This window comes from Callorhinchus milii, unplaced genomic scaffold (genome assembly GCF_018977255.1).
Source record: "Callorhinchus milii isolate IMCB2004 unplaced genomic scaffold, IMCB_Cmil_1.0 Scaffold17, whole genome shotgun sequence".
Classification (NCBI taxonomy): Eukaryota; Metazoa; Chordata; class Chondrichthyes; order Chimaeriformes; family Callorhinchidae; genus Callorhinchus; species Callorhinchus milii.
The window spans coordinates 7,657,508-7,677,361 of NW_024704758.1; the positions used below are offsets into that span (position 1 = coordinate 7,657,508).

Sequence of the window (19,854 nt, forward strand, 5' to 3'; positions counted from 1 at the left end):
ATATGGTGCCTTAACACGGTTGAAAAGGAGCCTCAAGTCGCAAAAAGATAGGTTTAGGAACCAGAGAAAAAATGGCATGAGCTGCCCTACAGCTGATCTTAAATCGGCAGTGTTACATCTTGCTGAGGATTTTCCAAAGTAGATGACCAAATACTGCAGTTCACTTACAAGACAAAATCAGTGGTCCGTAAGAGTCTTCAAAGGCACTCTTTTGAATAGGTAACTCAGCTGCTGAATATATATTTACATCGTAAGACCTTCAGGATAGCAACGCAATAAAGTTCTGTATTCATATTTCACATTTTTCATCCCAGTTACACAGTAACCTTGAAATGCTATTACAGTGTGTAAACTGGGTCACCCACAACAGCAAAATTAGTTTCCATGTACATTTAAATTTTCATCATGAAACATGTGTGATACATCACACTTTTCTTTAAATAATCATCATCAGCTTAGGTAACGTTCCTGAGATTTGAGCTGAACTGAAGCATTTGTGCTTTGTAACTTAACTCATTCACGGATGAAGGCTTCACACAGCAAAATGTCCAATTGTGAGCTCCGGAAGACGACCAACAAATGTCTTCAGTCACTTTATTATAAATAGTTGCATGCTATCTCAGACTCCAAAACAAAGCGCTCCCTAGTTTCTTCCCAAATGATCATTTATAATGGCTGGAATTACAAACTCCACTTGGTAATGAAGTAGTTTTGTCCAAATTCAAAAGGATTCAGGGAGCACAGAAAATTATGTCTTCTCAAACCTTGAAACATTTAACACAAATTCCTCAGCTTTGTATTTTGCAATATCAGTTAAACACACCCACACACTGGACAGAGAGTCAAACAGCAATGGTCAAAACTCACACATGAGTAAGGGGAACAGAAGCAGTAGTCATTAACATAATGTCTCTTTACCATGTCCCTCACAAATGTGTACTGTAGCAGCATTCCTGCAGGGATATTAACTCTGACATAATTCATCATACCAAATAGGCCTGCATGAAAATTGATGCTATTACACATTTTGACAGATTTGGGGTATTAATATATCTACAATTAACTGGAATAATTTTTTTAAGGATTGACAGATTATAAATTGCATTTATTTATTAGAAATTGTTACATTTGTGAGCAATACAACTCATGGAGGGGCGGGGAAGGTCTTAAATTTTATGTCAGAACACTTTGTGTTTGCATGTAGTGCTTATTTTGCTTTTGACACAGTTATTATCACCGGTATTTAGATTTTTGGATTTAATTCAAAAAAGGCTAAATTTATTTGAACAGCGAACCTAACCCACGCACATACCACATACCCCACTCACATACACGCACACCAACATACAGTATTAGTGATCCTGAACATGAACTCTAAATGTGCATTCCACACATATTCTGCAGGAATTTCTTCATTTTTGTCCAGCTCACAGCTTTTTCACAGAATGGGCTCCAGGCTGCATACCAGATGTGTCATCTGTATTCAATTTTCTGGCAGCGTTTTTCCTTTCCCCTGACAAATATTTCAACCAGGGATTTCCTCCCATCCCCCTCCTCTTCTGAAGGCATTGGCTTCTTGATTGAATTCATTTCCACTGGCGCCAATCGCTCTCGGGGGCTTCGTCCAAGTGACTGTTCTTCATGTGTGAACGAACACTCACCACATGTAAGTACTGACAGGTTATTTAAACACGAGGAGAAAACATATCAATGGCATGGAATTCTCAGTTTGGTTTGGATACTCTTAAGCGAAGCACGATGATGGGTTTCCGCATGTGTCGGAGACCTTGGTCTCAGCTGACATTCATACATATGCACCACCAGCTGGTGATCACTGAAGAGCAAACAGCAGTAGGAACTCTGGTTGACTTTGACCCTAATCCACAAATGTTGACGACAACTGTTGTTGAGTTCAGCTAACTGAGCACAGACCTTCTCATCTATATGGCTCGGTGCTACATCGGGTGATGCTGCACACAGCTGGCCATAAGGGGAGCTCTTTTCTGATGATGAAAATATTGAAGAGTGCAAACAACACGAGATTTAATCATATCTAAAAGAAGTTGGGTGTTTTGGGCCTGTTTTTGTCAAATCTTCGAGTCATTTCAAAGCATCACAGAATATACTGCAAAGTGAATGGACTGTAAATGTTGTGGGCAAAACCTGGCAGCTAACTGCGCACAGCAGATAAAACGACAGTGAGGAAATGATCTGTATTCAGAGTTTAACAGACGTACGTGTAGACTGGAGACAGGGAAGGTCTCAGTCGCCATAGGGAGTCTTCACAGGAAACATTGCTGACAGTATGTTGGACAATGCTTTGGCATGAACAGCTTGATATTTTTCTAGCTTCTAAAGAAAACATTGTAGCCAGAACTCTATTGGCATTCCCAGCCATAACTTTAATAGCCTTTCATAAAAAGGTCACTCGGTAAAATAGTCCAGTAATCGGATTTCTCTGCAAGTATGCACTTCTATTCATTTTTTGTGTCTTACTTCATTTTAGAGTGTACTCCAAGGATGTACGAACGTACATAATAGTAATAAGAAAGGAGAAAAAAAGTCACTGGGGTACAAATCACCAAGTTTAAAAGAATAATGCTGGAATCTGAAATTGTTGACATCATTTACCCCCAAAGAATAAATGAATTCCTGCCACATTCTGACACAGCCAAACTAAACGGAATCAATAGATATTAGAATGGCTCCAACCACATCGCTCACACTGAGAATAACAAAACTACAAATGCGGCATTTCATTTTCTCCTGACAGTTCCCAGGTCCAGTGTCTGAGAAGCACTTCATTAAAAATGATTAATGTCCAGCCTTCTATGAGTGCTACAAGCTTTTTTGGTTTTCTTTTAGCACTTTACTTTCAATCCCAAGAAAATGAGGAATTAGCTGAGGTTTAAGGCATGGGAAAAAGCCAGGCCCATCTATCAAAGCCCTGACCTTCACTGCCATAGGGTCACGAGGTCACAACAACACATTACGTTTGTATAGCGCCTTTCACATCAGGACGATGTCCTTAAGCGCTGGATAGTCAGGGATCCGTACCCGAGCTGGTGGTTGGGATCAGGAGGGGCGGAGGGCAGGGAGTGTAGGTGAAGGTGGGTGACCAAAGGCACGGTCGAAGAGGAGGAACTTGAAATGGGTCTTGAAGGAGGCAAGGGAGGGGTCAGTGGCTTGAAAGAGAGAGATGGCATGAAATGAATGACCAGTTTTATATTTAGGGAAACCTTGGCTAGGACACCAGGAGAAACTCGCTTCTGTTTTTGAACAGTGCGTGGGACCTTTAACATCCACCTGAACAAGGCAGATGGCAGCTCGGTATTCGGTTTAACATCTCATCCGAAGGAAGGCACCTCCATCAATGCAGCGCTCCCCTAGCTCTGCATTGAAACGTTAGACTAGACTGACTATCTCTTCTCAAGCACAAGCCTGGGTCCAGGTTTTGGAACCTGGAGCATATACCACTGGAAAGAGCGAAGGATAAAAATAAATCAAAACTGAACTGTTTTGAAATCTTCTTCCACTTTCTGCAAATTCCCACCCCAGCCCCCGCACTGCCTCTCTGCAGCCGACAGCCACTTTACTGCATTAAAACACGTTTATTTTAAGAAAAATCTACAAGAGAAGTAGAGGAAGAGAAATTCCCCCTTGTTCAAAATCGTTCTCCACATAAAGTCTGCCCGCTGAGCTGATTTTATAATTAGAAAAAGAAAGTCTCCAGCAAATGTAGCTGTCCTAATTATTCAGAGACATGTGTTGACAGAATTGATCAATGGTTTCCTACAGTTAGCAGCCATCAAAGAGCTATCAGTCAGTTGTCAGAGTCCTTCAGAATGATGGTGCACAATATGAGGCGTCAGATTCTAATGAAGCTCCAGCAACATAGGATCTTCCTCATTAAAATTTTAAACCGTTTTTCTTAAAAAAAATCAATCATTATTATTTGTTCCAGACTGTCTTTACCCAAGACAATCATCTGTTTGTTCTTGAATACTTAAATGTTGGTTTGTCACGTGCTTCGATCTTCCCCATCTAGTGTGCAAACAGTGAAATTTATGGACGTTTAATGTACAGTGTTTTCTCATTTATATCAATGTCAATGCATTCTCCTCCCAACGATGTGCTAATAACTGCTATATTTGGCTATTTGAAATTAACGGCAACACCAGATCGTGTCTGCGGTTTAGGAGTGACAGGCTATGCATGAATGAACAATAATGATGATAATAACTGTTGCATTTGGTATAGCTCCTCATCACTTTGAAAGGACACGTCTTAAGTGTTTCATAGGAATTACTGGGTAAATGGAGTGAAATAGGTACACACAGCATACTTACGTTGCGAGTACAGAAGTATCTGAATCTCTAGCAATGCACAGGTGAAGAGTTGCAGTACATTCTCCAGGCCCAATAACTCAAACATCTCGTTGATTGGAAAGTCAAACAGTGGTAGTTCATTGATGCTTGGCCTTTGACAAACAATTGAGCCATAAACACCAAGAAACTTCAAAGACCTCCCTGCTGGTGGGAGTGGCACCTCGTACAGTATGTTGTAAACGTAACTTTCTAATGGCAATGGAGGGGGCTGAGGAGAAGTCACAGCTTGATGGAGTTGCTCAAGCACCTTCTTACATGCTTGCATGAAAGGCATGGGTGTAATCAAACAAATGCACTTTGAGACGTAGAGTGTGTCCCTGCTAATGTCGTATGAATTAAAACGTTGTAGTTTTGTTATGCCAGTGGGCAGGTCACCACAGTCATCGGAATTACTCTCAGATGAGTTGATGCAGATTGTAGATGAGGTATAAAGGATGTCGTATTGTTCTGCGTTGTGCATGTGATACAGGGTTTGCATTGCGCTGCAGATCTGCTTGCTGGCCACCTCCTCGTAAAATGTGAGGGCAAATCCATATGTGCGAGAGCCATCCTCACGAGTGATGATGAACGAGTGGAACTGTGGTTCCCTGTTGTCAGACTGAGTCTTAAACGCAAGGCCTTTGGGCATGCAGAGCTTGAATGCAAAAGAAACATGGTTACAGTACATTAGGCCATCTTAAACGTGAGCATCCGTCCATCAGTACTGATTCAAACCCTAACCAGCTTAGAAAACACTGAGCTAAGCTTCCATCCACTTAAATTAATTTCCCCCAAAATCCCTCTAATGTTGGCAACAACAGAAAACAGCATTTGTGTAATAAACCCTACAGGTTGAGGGAGCCAAATTAATACATAACTGGAATCACAAGATTACAAGATCTATGAATACGTCTCCACTCCTTCACGCAACTGAGATCAGGAGCACAAACCAGACTGATTCTAGTTTAATTCTAAAACAAAAACAGAGAGAGCTGGGAAAACTCAGCAGGTCAAGCAGCATCTATGGAGAAAGGAAAGCGAGTCAACGTTTCAGGTCCATGACCCTTTGTTAGAAGTTTAATTCTAGTTCTGTGACAAGTTATTTGAATTCGATCGGGGCAACAGTTGGCTTCTACAATTGGCATATTTATCCCGGTGAGAGAGAGGGAGGGACCGGCTAGATTGGCCGAGATGATATTTTGTAATCCTGTAGATCCCTATGTTCCTAGTCTAAAGGATCCTGAAACCACTGCTGCCATACACACAAAATGTGTCCCATTATTATTGCATTATAAGAAGGGCAGAATTATTGGCCATGATGGCCTCACCTGTAATTTCATTTCCTTCCCTGTGCTTGCCAACAAGAGCACAGACAAGACTTGTAACCCACCCTGGCAATCGGGAGACAAGCACACGTCCTACCACTCCAGGGTGCAGGACGGTCAAAGCAACATTCAGCTCTGTCCCAATACTGAGACAAAAACATTTCCTCATTTGGCTGTGTTTAGTCCAAGTTCTCAGATTGTGTTATGCATACTAACCATCCCCACAGCATCCTGATCAAAGGGGTTCCACTCCACATTCTCTGGATAGTGAGCCAACACTTTGGATTTGAAGGTTCTCCTCAGTGGGCTCTGCTCGTAATCTTCACCTGTAAGAAAGAAGAACTGGTAAAAAAGTGTTCTACTTTTAAAGGCAGAACAGCAAAAGCACAGCAGTGACCAAAAAAACCAGGAAAGGACAGTTTTAAAGCACAATAAGTCACCCTACAAAAGGAAAGATAGAATTTGTAACATGCTGGCCAAGGAGTTTGTCAAGAAAGCACAAGAGATTCTTACACAGTAAACATTATTAAATACTGATTGAAAGCCATGGTGTATTAGGCTCCAAATGTGCATGTTGGAACTTCATTCTTAAATCACTGACCTTCTGCATAACTCAGTGTAAAAAAAATTCAGGGCTTCTTTTGTTTATCCAATTGTTTGTTTGAAAAATAAACAATTTCGTCACTTGCCGTGCCAAATGTTTTAAAAGCTCTTTAGTTTCCAATTTGTCTGCCATCAAGTCCCTCTTCAATCATTTGTGCATGGCTAGTCCCCGTGTTGCTCTGTTGTAGTCAACATCATTTGACAAACCAGGGTATAAACTGTTGATTTCTCTGGATTTCAAGGGGAAAAACAGTAACGCCACAGTACTGCAATCAAAAATGACACTGTGCAAAGCTACTGTGTTTAGTCATTTCTGTACTGTGCAGGAGGAGTTGAAAGAAATCCACCAAATAACCACTGCCTTTGTTTGACAAAATCATTTCTGAAAGCACTTGCCGTGATTTTAGATTAGCTACAGAGAGAGACAAAGAGAGAGAGAGAGCGAGGGAGAGACACACACTTGATGGCATCCTTTCAGAAGGAGGAAGAGCCACATGAAAACACTAAAAACAAAAAGGCTTTTCCAAGAGCTGTATCCAGGCGAGGAGCCCAAAATACAATCTGGAAGTCCCGTCACCTGCTAAAGCAACATTGCTGTGAAAAGGAGGGAATTGGATAGTTAAGAGACCAAAGGTCACAGGAGTCACAAGGATGACATTAGGACCATCAGAAGGGATTTTACCTTCGTCTGCACTTGAACTGACACAGCCCGCACGATCTCTGCCTTTAGAAGCCTGTAAGAACTGGCATAAAGCTATATAACAAATAAAATAACAGTTAATTAGAAATAGTTTGTTCCTCGTACATTTAAAAAAAATAAGTGTTTGATTCTCTATCCAGTGATAAGACAATAAGAATGAACAATGTCAATTGTAGTTACACCTCCTTAGCAGATACTTCCATTTCCGTCCTGTATGACTTATTCCATGGTCATCGCTTATTTAGACAATATACTGGGGACATAGGAAGAGAATGCTCATTGAGAATGACAGCTAGATCTGAAAGCATTCCTTCATAACTAATATGTTTCCCAGTGCTTCTTAAAGCATTGAGCAAGTTAGACAGTGAGACTCCTGCACCATACAAATTACAATACATAATTACATTTGTATAGCACCTTTCACGTCGGGAGGACGTCCCAAGGCGCTGTGACGATATGCTCATGGTGCTTTTCTTGGAGGAGCGATTGCTGTGAACTTGGCTGATAGAGAAGAAAATCAAGATCGACTTAAAAGTTTAAGTCACCAACAGCTTTCACCACATCTGTCTGTACCCAGAGGTACAGGAGAAGCATTTTATCACTGCCCCATTCTGCCCAACCCCGTTCACAGCTGTTAACAATGGTTGCTGAAGTATCAAAGCAGCACAAAAACAGTTTGCATCGAACACCAAACATTTAACCAGTAATTAAAATAAATTGTATGCATCCAGGTGCTAAACATACCTACCTCAGAAAAATAACAGCACAAATATTTATACATACAAACACCCAGCCCACGTTGAACCATTTAATGGAATTTTCAGGAGTACATTATGGCTCATGTAACACTTACAGCTGCATATCCGTGCATTGCTAAAGGTTTATTATGACACCAAGCTATGTTGCATCGTGGGGACTGGAATGATCCCTAAGACAATCACTGACACTGGATGATGCCCATCTTTCCAATGTCAATGAAGATTTAGGGACTCAAGCAACAAACAACTTCTTATGTAGCTCAACTCAATGAGGCAGACACAGATGCAGTAAGCACAACATAGCCGGCAAAAAAAAAAATCAACAAATAGCACCCGGAATCATTCCTAAAGACAAAGGCTGAGAATGAAAGATGTCACACATCAAGGTGTCAGGAGTGACATCTCCATAGATGGCTACACCAGTGGTCATTTCAAGCAGCTTGACTAAAATTGGTACACCTGGAAAATGTCTATTTATCAATTGACTCTCCATTCAAACATTCCAGGATTATAGCAGAATATAAAATTATACAAATACAGCATAGAAAGGATTGTATACACAAGTAGGGTCACCTTTGGGATGTGACTACTCTATCTTGTGCTGATTGCAACTCTGGGAAGATCAAATAACTGTGAATTCACAAACAACCATTTGTCTCTAACAGCATTGTTTTGAATTGACATGCTTTTGCCAGAACTCACTGAGCATTCAGATCTTGGATACTTGTTATTCTGCCATCCAACATGGTATCAAATAGCACAAGTGACAACATTGGTTGATATCACTGTCCTCAAAGATGAGCCATTGGCAATAAAACAAATGTCTGCTCAACACTGTGCACTCAAGGGAAAACAATCTATAAGTCAAGGAGATACTGGCAATTTTATTAAACCGTCCATCTGGAAGATTGTTATAATAGGATCTTCATTAGTGGGAGCACAGAAGGGTGTAATATACCAGGACTACTACTAAAGAGAAGGAAGCATTGGGATAAAGATACTTGCTCATGCATAAACTTAGGTTAAAATAAAACAAGGACTAGCTTTGTGTACTAGAGGACAAAAGGCACCAGTTGAACATGGAAACTCAACATTTTAGTAAAAACATAAAATGGTTAACAAGGCAATAGAAATATACAACTTTGAAACTGTTGAACTGTGAGGTTTACGCAATGCTGCTAGATTCTCTGATTTATGCAAGGTCATTTTTTTTGCCTTAAATTTTCAATTCGGAAATGATTTATGGACAAGAATGTCAAATGAACTACAAGAGCTGCAATATATTTCAATATAAAGCTATTAACTTCCCTAAAATGGCTTGTGGATAGAGGCGCGGGAATGTTGAACTGGATTAAACTGGAGTTGTCAATGCGGAGTAAAGCAGAGTCAAATGATGATTCATAGATAAATGGATAATGCAAAGATAATGAACTGCAGAAAAAAATAACACCGACTCTAGGAGACGTGTGCTGATAACTACTGAAGTCAATGCCAGTGTAATTGTTGCAAAATGAAAAATGAAAGGTTTGTAATAATATTAGTAATAAAATGCCTGGAGCTCCAGCAGCAACTGAGAATGAACTTGACCAAACCAGAAGCATGATCCATGCACAACATCAGGAAACAAGGTAAAAAATAGTTTTCATTCCTCTAACAAATTGAAGAAATAAAATGTTTGATTTTTAGACGATGAGAGAGTGATGGGAGACTATGATTTGTCCCATTCCCAAAGTCTTTTTGTACTTCTTGTCTTCATCTCATTAGCTCTTTCTTAATTGCTTTTGCTTAGCTATTTTATGCCAAGTACATGCTCTCAAAAAAAATCCTTTGTAGAAAAGTTAAGCTTTTTTTTCTTAAGAGACACTGTTCCTCAGCCAGAGCCCATAGTTGTGGTGCAACAAACGTACAGGTTCTGTCTTTTATATAAGTTATTTTTCAGGCTTCAGAAACAAATGGTCACAAGGTATAAATGGTTCAAGACAACTTTGGAATTGTTCTTTAGTACCAAAAGAACCTCAAGATGGAACTCTGGTAAAAGTGTGGTGAGCGCTTCTCTGAATGGTGCCGAGTGAGCACCTAATCTTGTGGGCTAGTTGGGAAATCCCACTGTACTTGTAAACCCCCTGGGTTAGTAATTTTACCAAAAAGCAGGGGATAACATGAGCTCGCTGTGAAGATCAGTGAGTTTCTTAATGAGCGAGTCTGTACAGCAAAGCCTGTCCTTACGCCTACTAAACACCACTGCTTTTAACGATTCAACAGCTTCACCGGAACAGATGTTCACAACAAAAGATTAGAAAAATCCAAAACACAGGCTCAGAGTTTGGGCAGCAATCAAGCGATTAATCTCCACTGAACCCTTCCTCTCAGCAGGCGCCAAATGGGTTTCTAATGCAACACACGTGCTGCACTAATTTCCTTGAACAAACAGATTTATTTGCAAAGAACGAGATTCATCCAGGAAAATGAATTAGCTAGTTATACATTCTCACAGTCAGATGCATGAAGTGCTTCGAGACATCCTCGCAAATGAAAGGTATTATATAAATGTAAATTGTTGTTGTATTACATATACTACCCCCAGTTAGACTCTACTCGAGGAAATGAACAGCTCAAAATCTGCCAAAGTCCAGGTCAGTGGGTGTAGTATTGTTATGAATTGAACTGAAGAAAACCACAGGAAAGGAAAACTAGCATACCTTGCTAGTTTTGTTTTTGCTTTAAAAGAGATTTGCAGTACTTGCTTGATATTCTGGCCTGCATCTACCATAATGTACCATCCAGCCATATCTATGCTTGAAGATCCTGCCTGCCTTAGATGATCTTAGCCAGGGCAACAGTACGGAAATTGGTCTCAACACTATTCTAACGCTGAGACGCCTCAAAGCACTTCACAGAATATATTGCAAAGTGAATTGACTGTATATTTTGTGGGTGAAACGCAGCAGGCAATTGCGTACAGCAGTGTCCCACAAACACTTGTGGATTGAGTGACAAAATTACTTTTCCCTTTTATTGTATTTTTTTGTAGGGATTATTATCCCTGGAAAAGTGAATCACCAATCGACTAACAACTGGGTTCCTACTTATTGCAGAGGTGTGCGGAGCAAGGAAACCTGTCCAATGTTACGCCCTGCCCGGGAATCGAACCCAGGTCAGGTCCTCTTGCTTGCGAGGTGAGTGTTCTAACTACTAAGTTACAGGACTCTAAAAGATCAGGCTTTGTTGCATCCTGAGCTAATGTCCACTCACTTGCAAAGGCATGGATAGCAATAAGGAAATGTAAAGCCTGGAAATATGGCAAGGAAAGAGGAAGAGAACGGTAGCCAAGCAATATTTATCCGAATTGATAGCAAAGAAATGCAGAATGTCAAGGGCTGGAAAAGATGATAATTGGAATTAAGATTTTTCCAGAGAGGATAAGGCAGACTTGATGAGAGTGGATTTTTTATATGTAGCCCCACTCCCCTTACCCCAACTATCTTAGCACATGCCAGGAACGAAGCCCGGCATTCGACATGATAGGCCAGGTGCTGTAAACCTTCCTGGTCTTTTATGGCTCAGGTTCACACAGAGCAGTCAAGCTGAGAGCGGAGCCGAGTTTTATTTTAAAATCAGAAGAATTCCCTGATGAAATTTTAATGTGGAAACCTCTAATGTTGATTTGGTTAGCCCGACCGTCAAAATATAAGAACTGGCAGACGTCAAATATTTTCCAACCTTGTGGCATTTCAGTTTTTACTATTCAACATTAAAGTGTAGAAAGATGGGCACCTGAAGAATAAAGCTCTGGGGAGAGCAGAGGGCGACCTCCATCTAGGTCAATGTCTTCAATACTGATGATTATGTTTGAGGAGTTTGCTGATAAAGCACGAATGCAGTTCGCTTGGTGGTTTGGCTATATGGGGTGTTGAGTCATTCAGTGATCATAGTTCGGGTAGCAATGGGGAAAGTACGATTTGCACCAGTCGGCATGCCTCATTGCTGATCAGCATTCAGTGCATTTTTGTGGCTAAAGATCAGGCTACACACCAGACAAGCCGCACATACAAAAATCACACCGCTAGGCTATAAGGAGCTGGCAGCTGGCCAGAGACCGCAGGCAGTACCTTCTGTACCTTGTTTCCTCTCTGTTGCTCCAGCTCTCAGAACCGGGAGAAAGCTAAACTCTCAACGCAACACGTTCATGCTTGCAAGATGCTTGCTCAGATTTAAACCCCGCGCAGGGAACTTGCTTCAACTCTAAGTTGGTGCGTGGCTGTAATAATAATAATAATCCTTGCATTTGATATAGCGCCTTATCACGTCTTTGTGACGTCTCAAAGCGCTTCACAGAATATACTGTAAAGTGTAGTGTCTGCGTATTTTGTAGGTGAAAAGACAGCGCACAGCACAACTCAGCCAGGACACAGTGACCCACTCTTCCAAAAACAAATAGGTTGCAGACTCCCGTCAAAGTCCCGCAGCTCAGATTGTTTTGCATTTCTCTTTCATCAATTCCTTATCAAATTGATCACTATGATCTTTTAAAAAAAAGTGACCTGTCAGAAAACCCATCACCTTGTCTGTCAACTGTGATAGAAATAAAAAGGATGAGATGCTTCAATGTCTATTAATTCTCTGTCCGTTCCCCAATTATGCATCACAGCTTCACTCAGCGGTATGCGAATACAAAACCTCACAATATAGATACAATACAGTAAATATGGTACAACAAGAGAAAACAATCACTGATCACAAGGGAAATAAATCGCCTGAAGTGCTGATAATAATAATCCTTGCATTTTGATATAGCGCCTTATCACGTCTTCGAGACAGAATATACTGTAAAGTGAATTGACTGCATATTTTGTGGGTGAAACTAGCGAAGAGGCTTCTGAAATTATTTTGAAAACAGCAAAAATCTGAGGCAAACCCTTGTTTGGCCAACGACACAAATAGCATTGCAAACTAGGGATTGTGCGCTGGATATGAATGGGATAAGTATTGTCAGAGGCATTAAAATATTGCATGGACCAGGATGTGATTAAAAAAAATAAAATGTGTAATCCGTTCTTTATGGAGAAAAGAGAAATCAGTCTCCCCTGAAACACAGAAAGGACACAGGTGTCGTGATTGGGATTCATGCTTTGCATTAGGCACACTGCACGAATCTGAGGAAGGAGAGTTTTGTGAAACACTTGGCGATTACTCAAGTGGCACATTACACACTTCCCAGAGAAGCAACATTTTATAAAGAGTAATGAGAAGAGGCGAGCTTTCACATTAGGTGAGAATTAGACACAACAGCATTTGTCGAAGTTGTTAGGGTGACAAGTTAACGCCAGTTGATGAGATGTTTCGGCATCCATGCCGCCTTAGATCATTTTCCAATTGCACCCCATGCTGTGATTAGCCGTCACATGAAGAACAAAGTGGGAGCAAACGGGAAAATGAGGGCAACACCGCAAAATATTTACTGCAATTTCAGACTACTGGAGTACCGCATGAATATACCTAACCGGCAGCTTTCACTTCCCTTTACAAAGGTCACTTCACTGTAGATTTGCCTGCAATGACCCTGAATACAGTAACCAGGAACAGCGTGAGCTAACCCCAACAAATCCTTCATCTTTATTCCTTAGCCCAGATCACACAGAGGGAGTCACAACCAGTTACATAAGTCATGTTTCAAAATTAAAACCGGCCACTACCACATCATTTTACGGCTAATTGATTTAATGGCGATATATTAATCTCTGTTCCATTAATGTCTGTTTGAATGCTATGCAGTAAGTTGGTGTTATCAAGGCTTCAAAATAAAAATAAATTAAACATTTCATGACTATTAATAATAATCCTTACATTTGATATAGCGCCTTATCATGTTGCTGAGATGTCTCAAAGCGCTTCACAGAATAGACAGTAAAGTGAATTGACTGTAGGGTTCAATGTCCTAAAGATTCCTTTTATTTAACTTGGTAATGCTCTGGGCATTACCAAGTTAAGTAAAAAATGATACACGCAGTATTTGCTGAAGACAATCTGACAGGTTTGGAAAGTAAGAGAAAGGAGAGAGAAGAAGGGATAGGAGATAGAGGAGGATAACTCAGGTCCAAGGTCAAATGATGCTTTAAATCCTATATATTTATCAGCAACTCTTCAAAAAAATGCTACTTTTCCCCCTTCCTTTGTAAATACAACACCAATAAATAAAAATGCTCATCCACTGGGGGGAGGCTGACCTTATAAAAGCTGGTTGGCAGTACAGCTCTAGGGTCCAATTCAATAGAAATCGACTGTGGGCAACCATGATAAAAATTTATACCTGAAAGATTAATCCTCTTGTCTTGTGCAACGAGAGCAACTTTGCACACAAGGCAAGTTGTGTGTGGTCTGATGTGACCAGGGTCAGTTCAGTATAATGTAGGGTTATTTTTAACCCACTCCTCCTTGTAGCCACAGTAAAAAGACGAGGATAAGAAATAAGAAATACAAGATGCAAAAAAAAATTAAGCAGGATATTTTGCCGAAATGGTTTCTAAATTATTCATGAATCAGGTTTGGGGAATGTATGGGTTATTGATCAAAAGAAATTATGTTAACATGCTCAAGATTCTCAAGGCCCCCTTAAGAATTGAATGGATAGATTAATTGTTTCTTCCTTATTGGGCAGAAAGTAAGATCTGCTCGTGAAAGTGATGAATATTACATGTGCTTGGGGAGTATGAAATGCAAACTACCTTATCTCACGATGCAAAAACAATTGTATTTATGATCCACCGTTTCCTCCTGGTCTTTCAGTTGCCTTTTCCAAAAGGTACTCTGATCTGTTAACTAGCGTGGCTGCAAGTTGCAAGATTCCCACACAGTTGTGCAAGCAGAGGCCAATCTCATTTTTTTTTTTTAAAAAACTGCAGTTTGTCAATTCAGCAGAAGCTAGCAGTTCAAAACTACATTCCATCTGAAGTTAATGGCTCTCTCGCCACTCGAACCTCAAACTGCATTCCTAAGAAACAAAATGTGGCCGAGTTATTTCCCAGTAAAATAACTGTCGATCGTTACTCTGTAAGCTTCCGGTGATTACATCAGCACTGGTAACCACAGTAAAGACAGCCACCACGTTAGGTACTTGCCAGCAAAGAAAAATATGAGGGATATTGCACTAAACGGAACCCAGGAATTTCACAGAAAACCAAAATAGTGGCCAGGAGAACAATTATAAAATGAATCTCATCGTGCCCACACATTTCTGTATCAATTAACCTCAGCATCTTAGGCCTGTGAGGCCAAATACTTCTTTCCTCCCGAAGGTACCAACCCACATTGGACTTCTGTGACCTCCAGTGCCGCAACTAGAGATGGTGCGTCTTCACCTGCAAGCCTGGATAGGAAATATCAACAGCCAATATCTAGCCAATGGTGAGAAATCCATACTAAACAGTCGAGCTAATGGTGATGGTACCACAGCTGAGCCTTCCAGTATCTCAGCCAATCCATACTAGCTGAGGGAGTGAAGGATGCCTTCAGTACCACTTCAGCCATACCCCAACATAAGTTGGTTCCTTCAGGAGAGAACACACCTGGTGACTCTCATGTCAAAAATGGCAACTTAATTTAGCTATTGGAGGACTTCTATAGGGCGAAGGGGTGAGGGTGGGGGAGAGAGAAAATGAGTCAAATACAGTATCTTCACGAGGGGAGGAAAAACCCAGGTATATTTCCAATCTTAAAATAATTCATTACAAACTACAAGAGAAAATCGTTCTCACAGTGCTGCTATTCTAATTGTCATACCGAACAAGGGGCTCAGACTGTCACCATTTACTTAATCTGAGAAAAAAGGAAGTTAAGCATTTTCACTAGATTTATTGAATGTGCACTTCTTGATATAACATCATTATACGACACTTTTTTTTTGCTTCCCTAGCACAAATAATCTCATTCTAATAAAAGATATTCCCATTGATCGATGAGGCTAAGAAACCAATCAGACAAAGGTAAACTGCATCAAAACTAAACTGCCAGAAACCGCACACAAAATTAAGGAAACATGAGAGTTCATTTGCAACCGCCTCTCTGAAAACTGAATTCAATGAATAACAATCTGCTAGTCCAAACAGTCTATATTAAAAATTGGTATTTTCGTCCACAAAATATACAGTCAATTCACTTTGCAGTATATTCTTTGAGACGTCTCGAAGATGTGATAAGGCGCAATATCAAATGCAAGGATTATTATTATTTTTCTCTCTCTCCAATACTGGGTATAGTTTCACAGGCACCAGCAACACTAAGACCCAGCACTCTTCATCATTCTGCACTTACGAAAGTGAATGTCAACAGTCTATTTGACCCCGTGAGGCACCATAACTGAACCAGATACTGTACATTCCTCGTCCACTGTCTTACCAGCTGATAGCAATTAGGAGAGGGACTATAGCTGATAGTTTTTCCTGTCTCGAACACAGGGAAAATGAAATCACTGAAAATCATTGGACAAGTTTGAAGAGGTGAAGTAAGCAGGATATCCTTGGGGGTTCAACAGGCTAGACATCTGGCAAGTAGCCAGGCATCATTCCGAGGCACTGTCAACAGTTGACGCTGATGAATCTCTATGGCGTCTACATGTTTGCAATACTAAGGCAACCTTCTAATAGGCAGGGCTTTAGTTACCATTTCTATTTAACCACATGAGCTGGGCCAATAGAAAAGTGCAGAAATATTTGACAAATATTGCAGGAAAGTTTTTTAAGGCTTGCAGGGAAATTTTTTAAAAAAGGGGAAATTTGATCAATTTTGAATGGCTGTTTTTTTGAGGATCTGCAGGCCCTTCTGCCTGCACTGGTGTCCCCCCTCCAGTTTTTGTTAAACAATAAATAAAAATGTTTTGCAACAATCTATTATGTGTTATTTCCTCATGTTTAGTTTGTATCAATAAAGTGAAAACATGTAGGTTGGCAGTAAATAGTACCAACCAACCCCCCATAAATTTGCCAAATTCCCTGCAATTTTAGGCAAATATTTCTGTACTTTTCTATTGCCCAGGTCATAATTAATCATTGCAGTCAACGATAAACTGCAATTTATATGTTTTAGTTTGAAAATGTATTTTGGCCAAATTGACATACAAACCAAACACAAATGATTCCTTCAGGTATATATTACAACACTAGGAGCACAAACAATTACCAAACCTAAAAAAATGATGTAAAGATTACACGCCCACTCATTGGAGAGAATAAACTGTCAAACAATATTCTAAAGAGCTCCGAACATTTGCCCTCTTTCTATACTACAACAACAACAACAAGATTCCATTTCTGGAGCGCCTTTCACGTCGGGAGGACGTCCCAAGGCGAGTCTCACTGTAGGCAACCACACAAAGCTCAGCTGTGGTAGCCTGAATTTAACTGTGGTACCGAGGTGCTAATATGCACATTACAGATTGCCTATGGCATGCTCTGCCACCGTGATTCAGCAAGAGTTAGCTGCTTTGAATTTGAACCTCTACATATAGCAGACAATGCTCTGGGCAACAGCTGTACATGAGATTGTTGCTCGGGCAGAAGGGACTTGTCATGCTAGTGCTGTGTGGACCCAATACGAATGTAAGCAGAACAAGAGGACATAGGTTCAGAGTTGTAAAGAGCAATTTCAGGATAGGCACCAGGAAGTATTTCTCCAAACACCTGAATGAACAACAATCGTAACTTGCATTCGTATTGTGCCCTTCACATGAGTAGCATCTCAGACCATTTTTAAACAGAATCTATAAAGGATGATTGATTCCAGGACGCTGAACTCAGGTAAGAAACGGTTTGATTCTACAATGTGAGTGCACTAGAGTGGATATTCTATGAAGATGAAATCAAAAGATTCTTCTTTATCACACTTCCACAACAGAGGTGTCCAGTGAGATTGCATCTCCTGTTGACTCAATAATACTACTAAACAATACTAAAAATACTTGCATTCAATAAGGGCCTTTCACGTCGGGAGGATATTGCAAAGCACTTCACGGGATTTACTGTAAAGTGAAGCAACTGTGTATTTTGTAGAATTGCTTTAAACAAGCTGAAGAGAACACACCATTTGTCTGCCAACTGTTTGATTTGGCCTCCATCTGTTGCAAAAATTCTGTCACTGTTAGGCTTTCAGGGGTGTTAACCATTGTGCCGAAGGTGCTATCAGTTAATCAGGCAACACGCTACAGAACACAGATAAAGACCATATATGCTCCAGTTTAATCCACTCAGTTTAGCAATAGTTCAATTGATTGATTTGTAAAATATACTCCATCAAGGAAACAGGCTCAATTCCCAGCAAAAATGGTCAATTTTAGTGGTGTTGATTATAAAGGAGAAAATCTGGTAGAGGAGACAACAACAAATTGTTGTCAGGAAGATGTCCCAGCAATTCAGCATCACACACATACATACAAACACGCACGCACACTCACTTCACTATGCATACAAACAAATAGCAGAACACAGATTGTGTGATCAAGATATTAACCCCACCCTCCATATGAATAAAAATTCTTTAAAAGCTATTCCACAGATACAGAAAGAAAAAAAAGTGAAAATTATGTCTTATCACATGTGGTCTGTTCACCGACCACAGTAAACAGACATGAAAGCTACAACTCGGAGCCCAAGCCAAACCCACTCACAACATTTGGGCGTTAGAAAGTTTGGTCTCTTCATTATAATTTGTTAAACTCTGGGTGGGGCTAGTTGAACTTTTTCTTAGAAACAACACAACCATCTGGTGAGGAGGCCATCACTTTGAACAGCTTTTAAAGACAACTTTGTCAACCCCAAACAGACCACTAAGGAAAAGGACCTGGACAGGACTGATCTGCGATAGCACATGAACTGAAGTTACTAAAAACTTTCTGCCTCTTTTGATAAGTGATATAAGTTGTGACAGTTCATTAGTTTCCCCGTTGGACTGTATTTGCTGTGCAAGATTGTAAATAAAATTGATAAGTAGCGATTTGCAGAATGCAAGCTTATAGTATTACGAATTCAGATACTGGATACTGCCAAAACTGCAAGTGCAGTGAACTACACACACAACTCAAGATTGGGCTAAAAGCATTGTTATATTTTGTTGCTGAAGAAATACAATAAATCAGCAAGAAAAGAGCAGAGACTACAAGATAACAGTGGAGTTGTGATTCTTGAAAGGAAAAGGAAGTTGGCTAATTATAAAATTTCGATTGAAGAGTTTAGAGCCTCAGACACCTATGAGCAGGAGGGGGTGGGGGGAAATCTACTGTAAAAGGACATAACAAAACTGCATCAACAATTAAGATCTTGAGCCCATTCTCAGATCGCATTCTTCCAGAAAAGCAACCGAATGTCTCCTTATCTCCCTTCTGGTTCTTTTGCCAATTATCTTAAATCAGTGTCACCTGGTGATTGATTGATGCAAAGATTATTATTATTATTTATATTCCCAGAGCTTTACCTTTTCTTTTAAATTCCTCAGCCAACCTACAGGAACCCTTTAACACCACCAAGGTTATCCAACAAATATGATCAAATACCTGCCCAATTTAAAACTTCTCACAGCCATGATTTTAATTGAAATGATATAGATCATCACAATTCATAAATCAGTATTGAAAATAATTCAAGCACCCAACCTGACATTGCATTTATCTGCATATTAAGAAGATAGACAAAAATTGAATTATTCAATCCATTTAATCGCTTGCTTTGTGACTATTCACTGGCATTTGGTCCAGTTCAATAGACAGACGAAGGATCATCATTGGCTCCCTGGCAGAGGTACCATAAATGCAAGTTAACCAACCACGTACTAATCTTGTCATGTAGCTATTCATTCACTACTTCATTCTGTTACTTTGTGACGCTATTTGCACTATGACTGATGAGATTAACAGCATGCCTGTGGTGTAACCTGATGCTTGCTTCTCTTACCATTAGTCATGTCTTCAGAATCTGCTTGGATTCCTCCAAGGTCCCAATAGACTTTGAATCATTGAGACGACAATTGCAAAAAGTGCTCTATGGTTCCATTAAGCAAAGATTCCACCTTTGTATAATAATCCTTTTGTTTGATGTAGCACCTTATCACATCATCAAAAT

The 19,854-nt window shown here is 40.1% G+C and overlaps 1 protein-coding gene across 4 annotated transcripts in view; it reads right to left on the reverse strand.

The window, feature by feature from the left end:
- The window catches only part of LOC103175090 (DENN/MADD domain containing 5A), a 67,686-nt gene that overhangs the window by 30,143 nt on the left and 17,689 nt on the right, over positions 1-19,854 (reverse strand). For 3 of the 4 annotated variants that reach the window (XM_042341386.1, XM_042341385.1, XM_042341384.1), the window contains exons 2-4: positions 6,978-7,049; positions 5,909-6,018; positions 4,350-5,022 (exon numbers count right to left, since the gene is read on the reverse strand). In XM_042341386.1, the coding sequence (XP_042197320.1) occupies positions 4,350-5,022; positions 5,909-6,018; positions 6,978-7,049 (855 nt within the window). The remainder of the gene's footprint in view (positions 1-4,349; positions 5,023-5,908; positions 6,019-6,977; positions 7,050-19,854) is intronic. The other variant, XM_042341387.1, reaches the window with a different exon arrangement.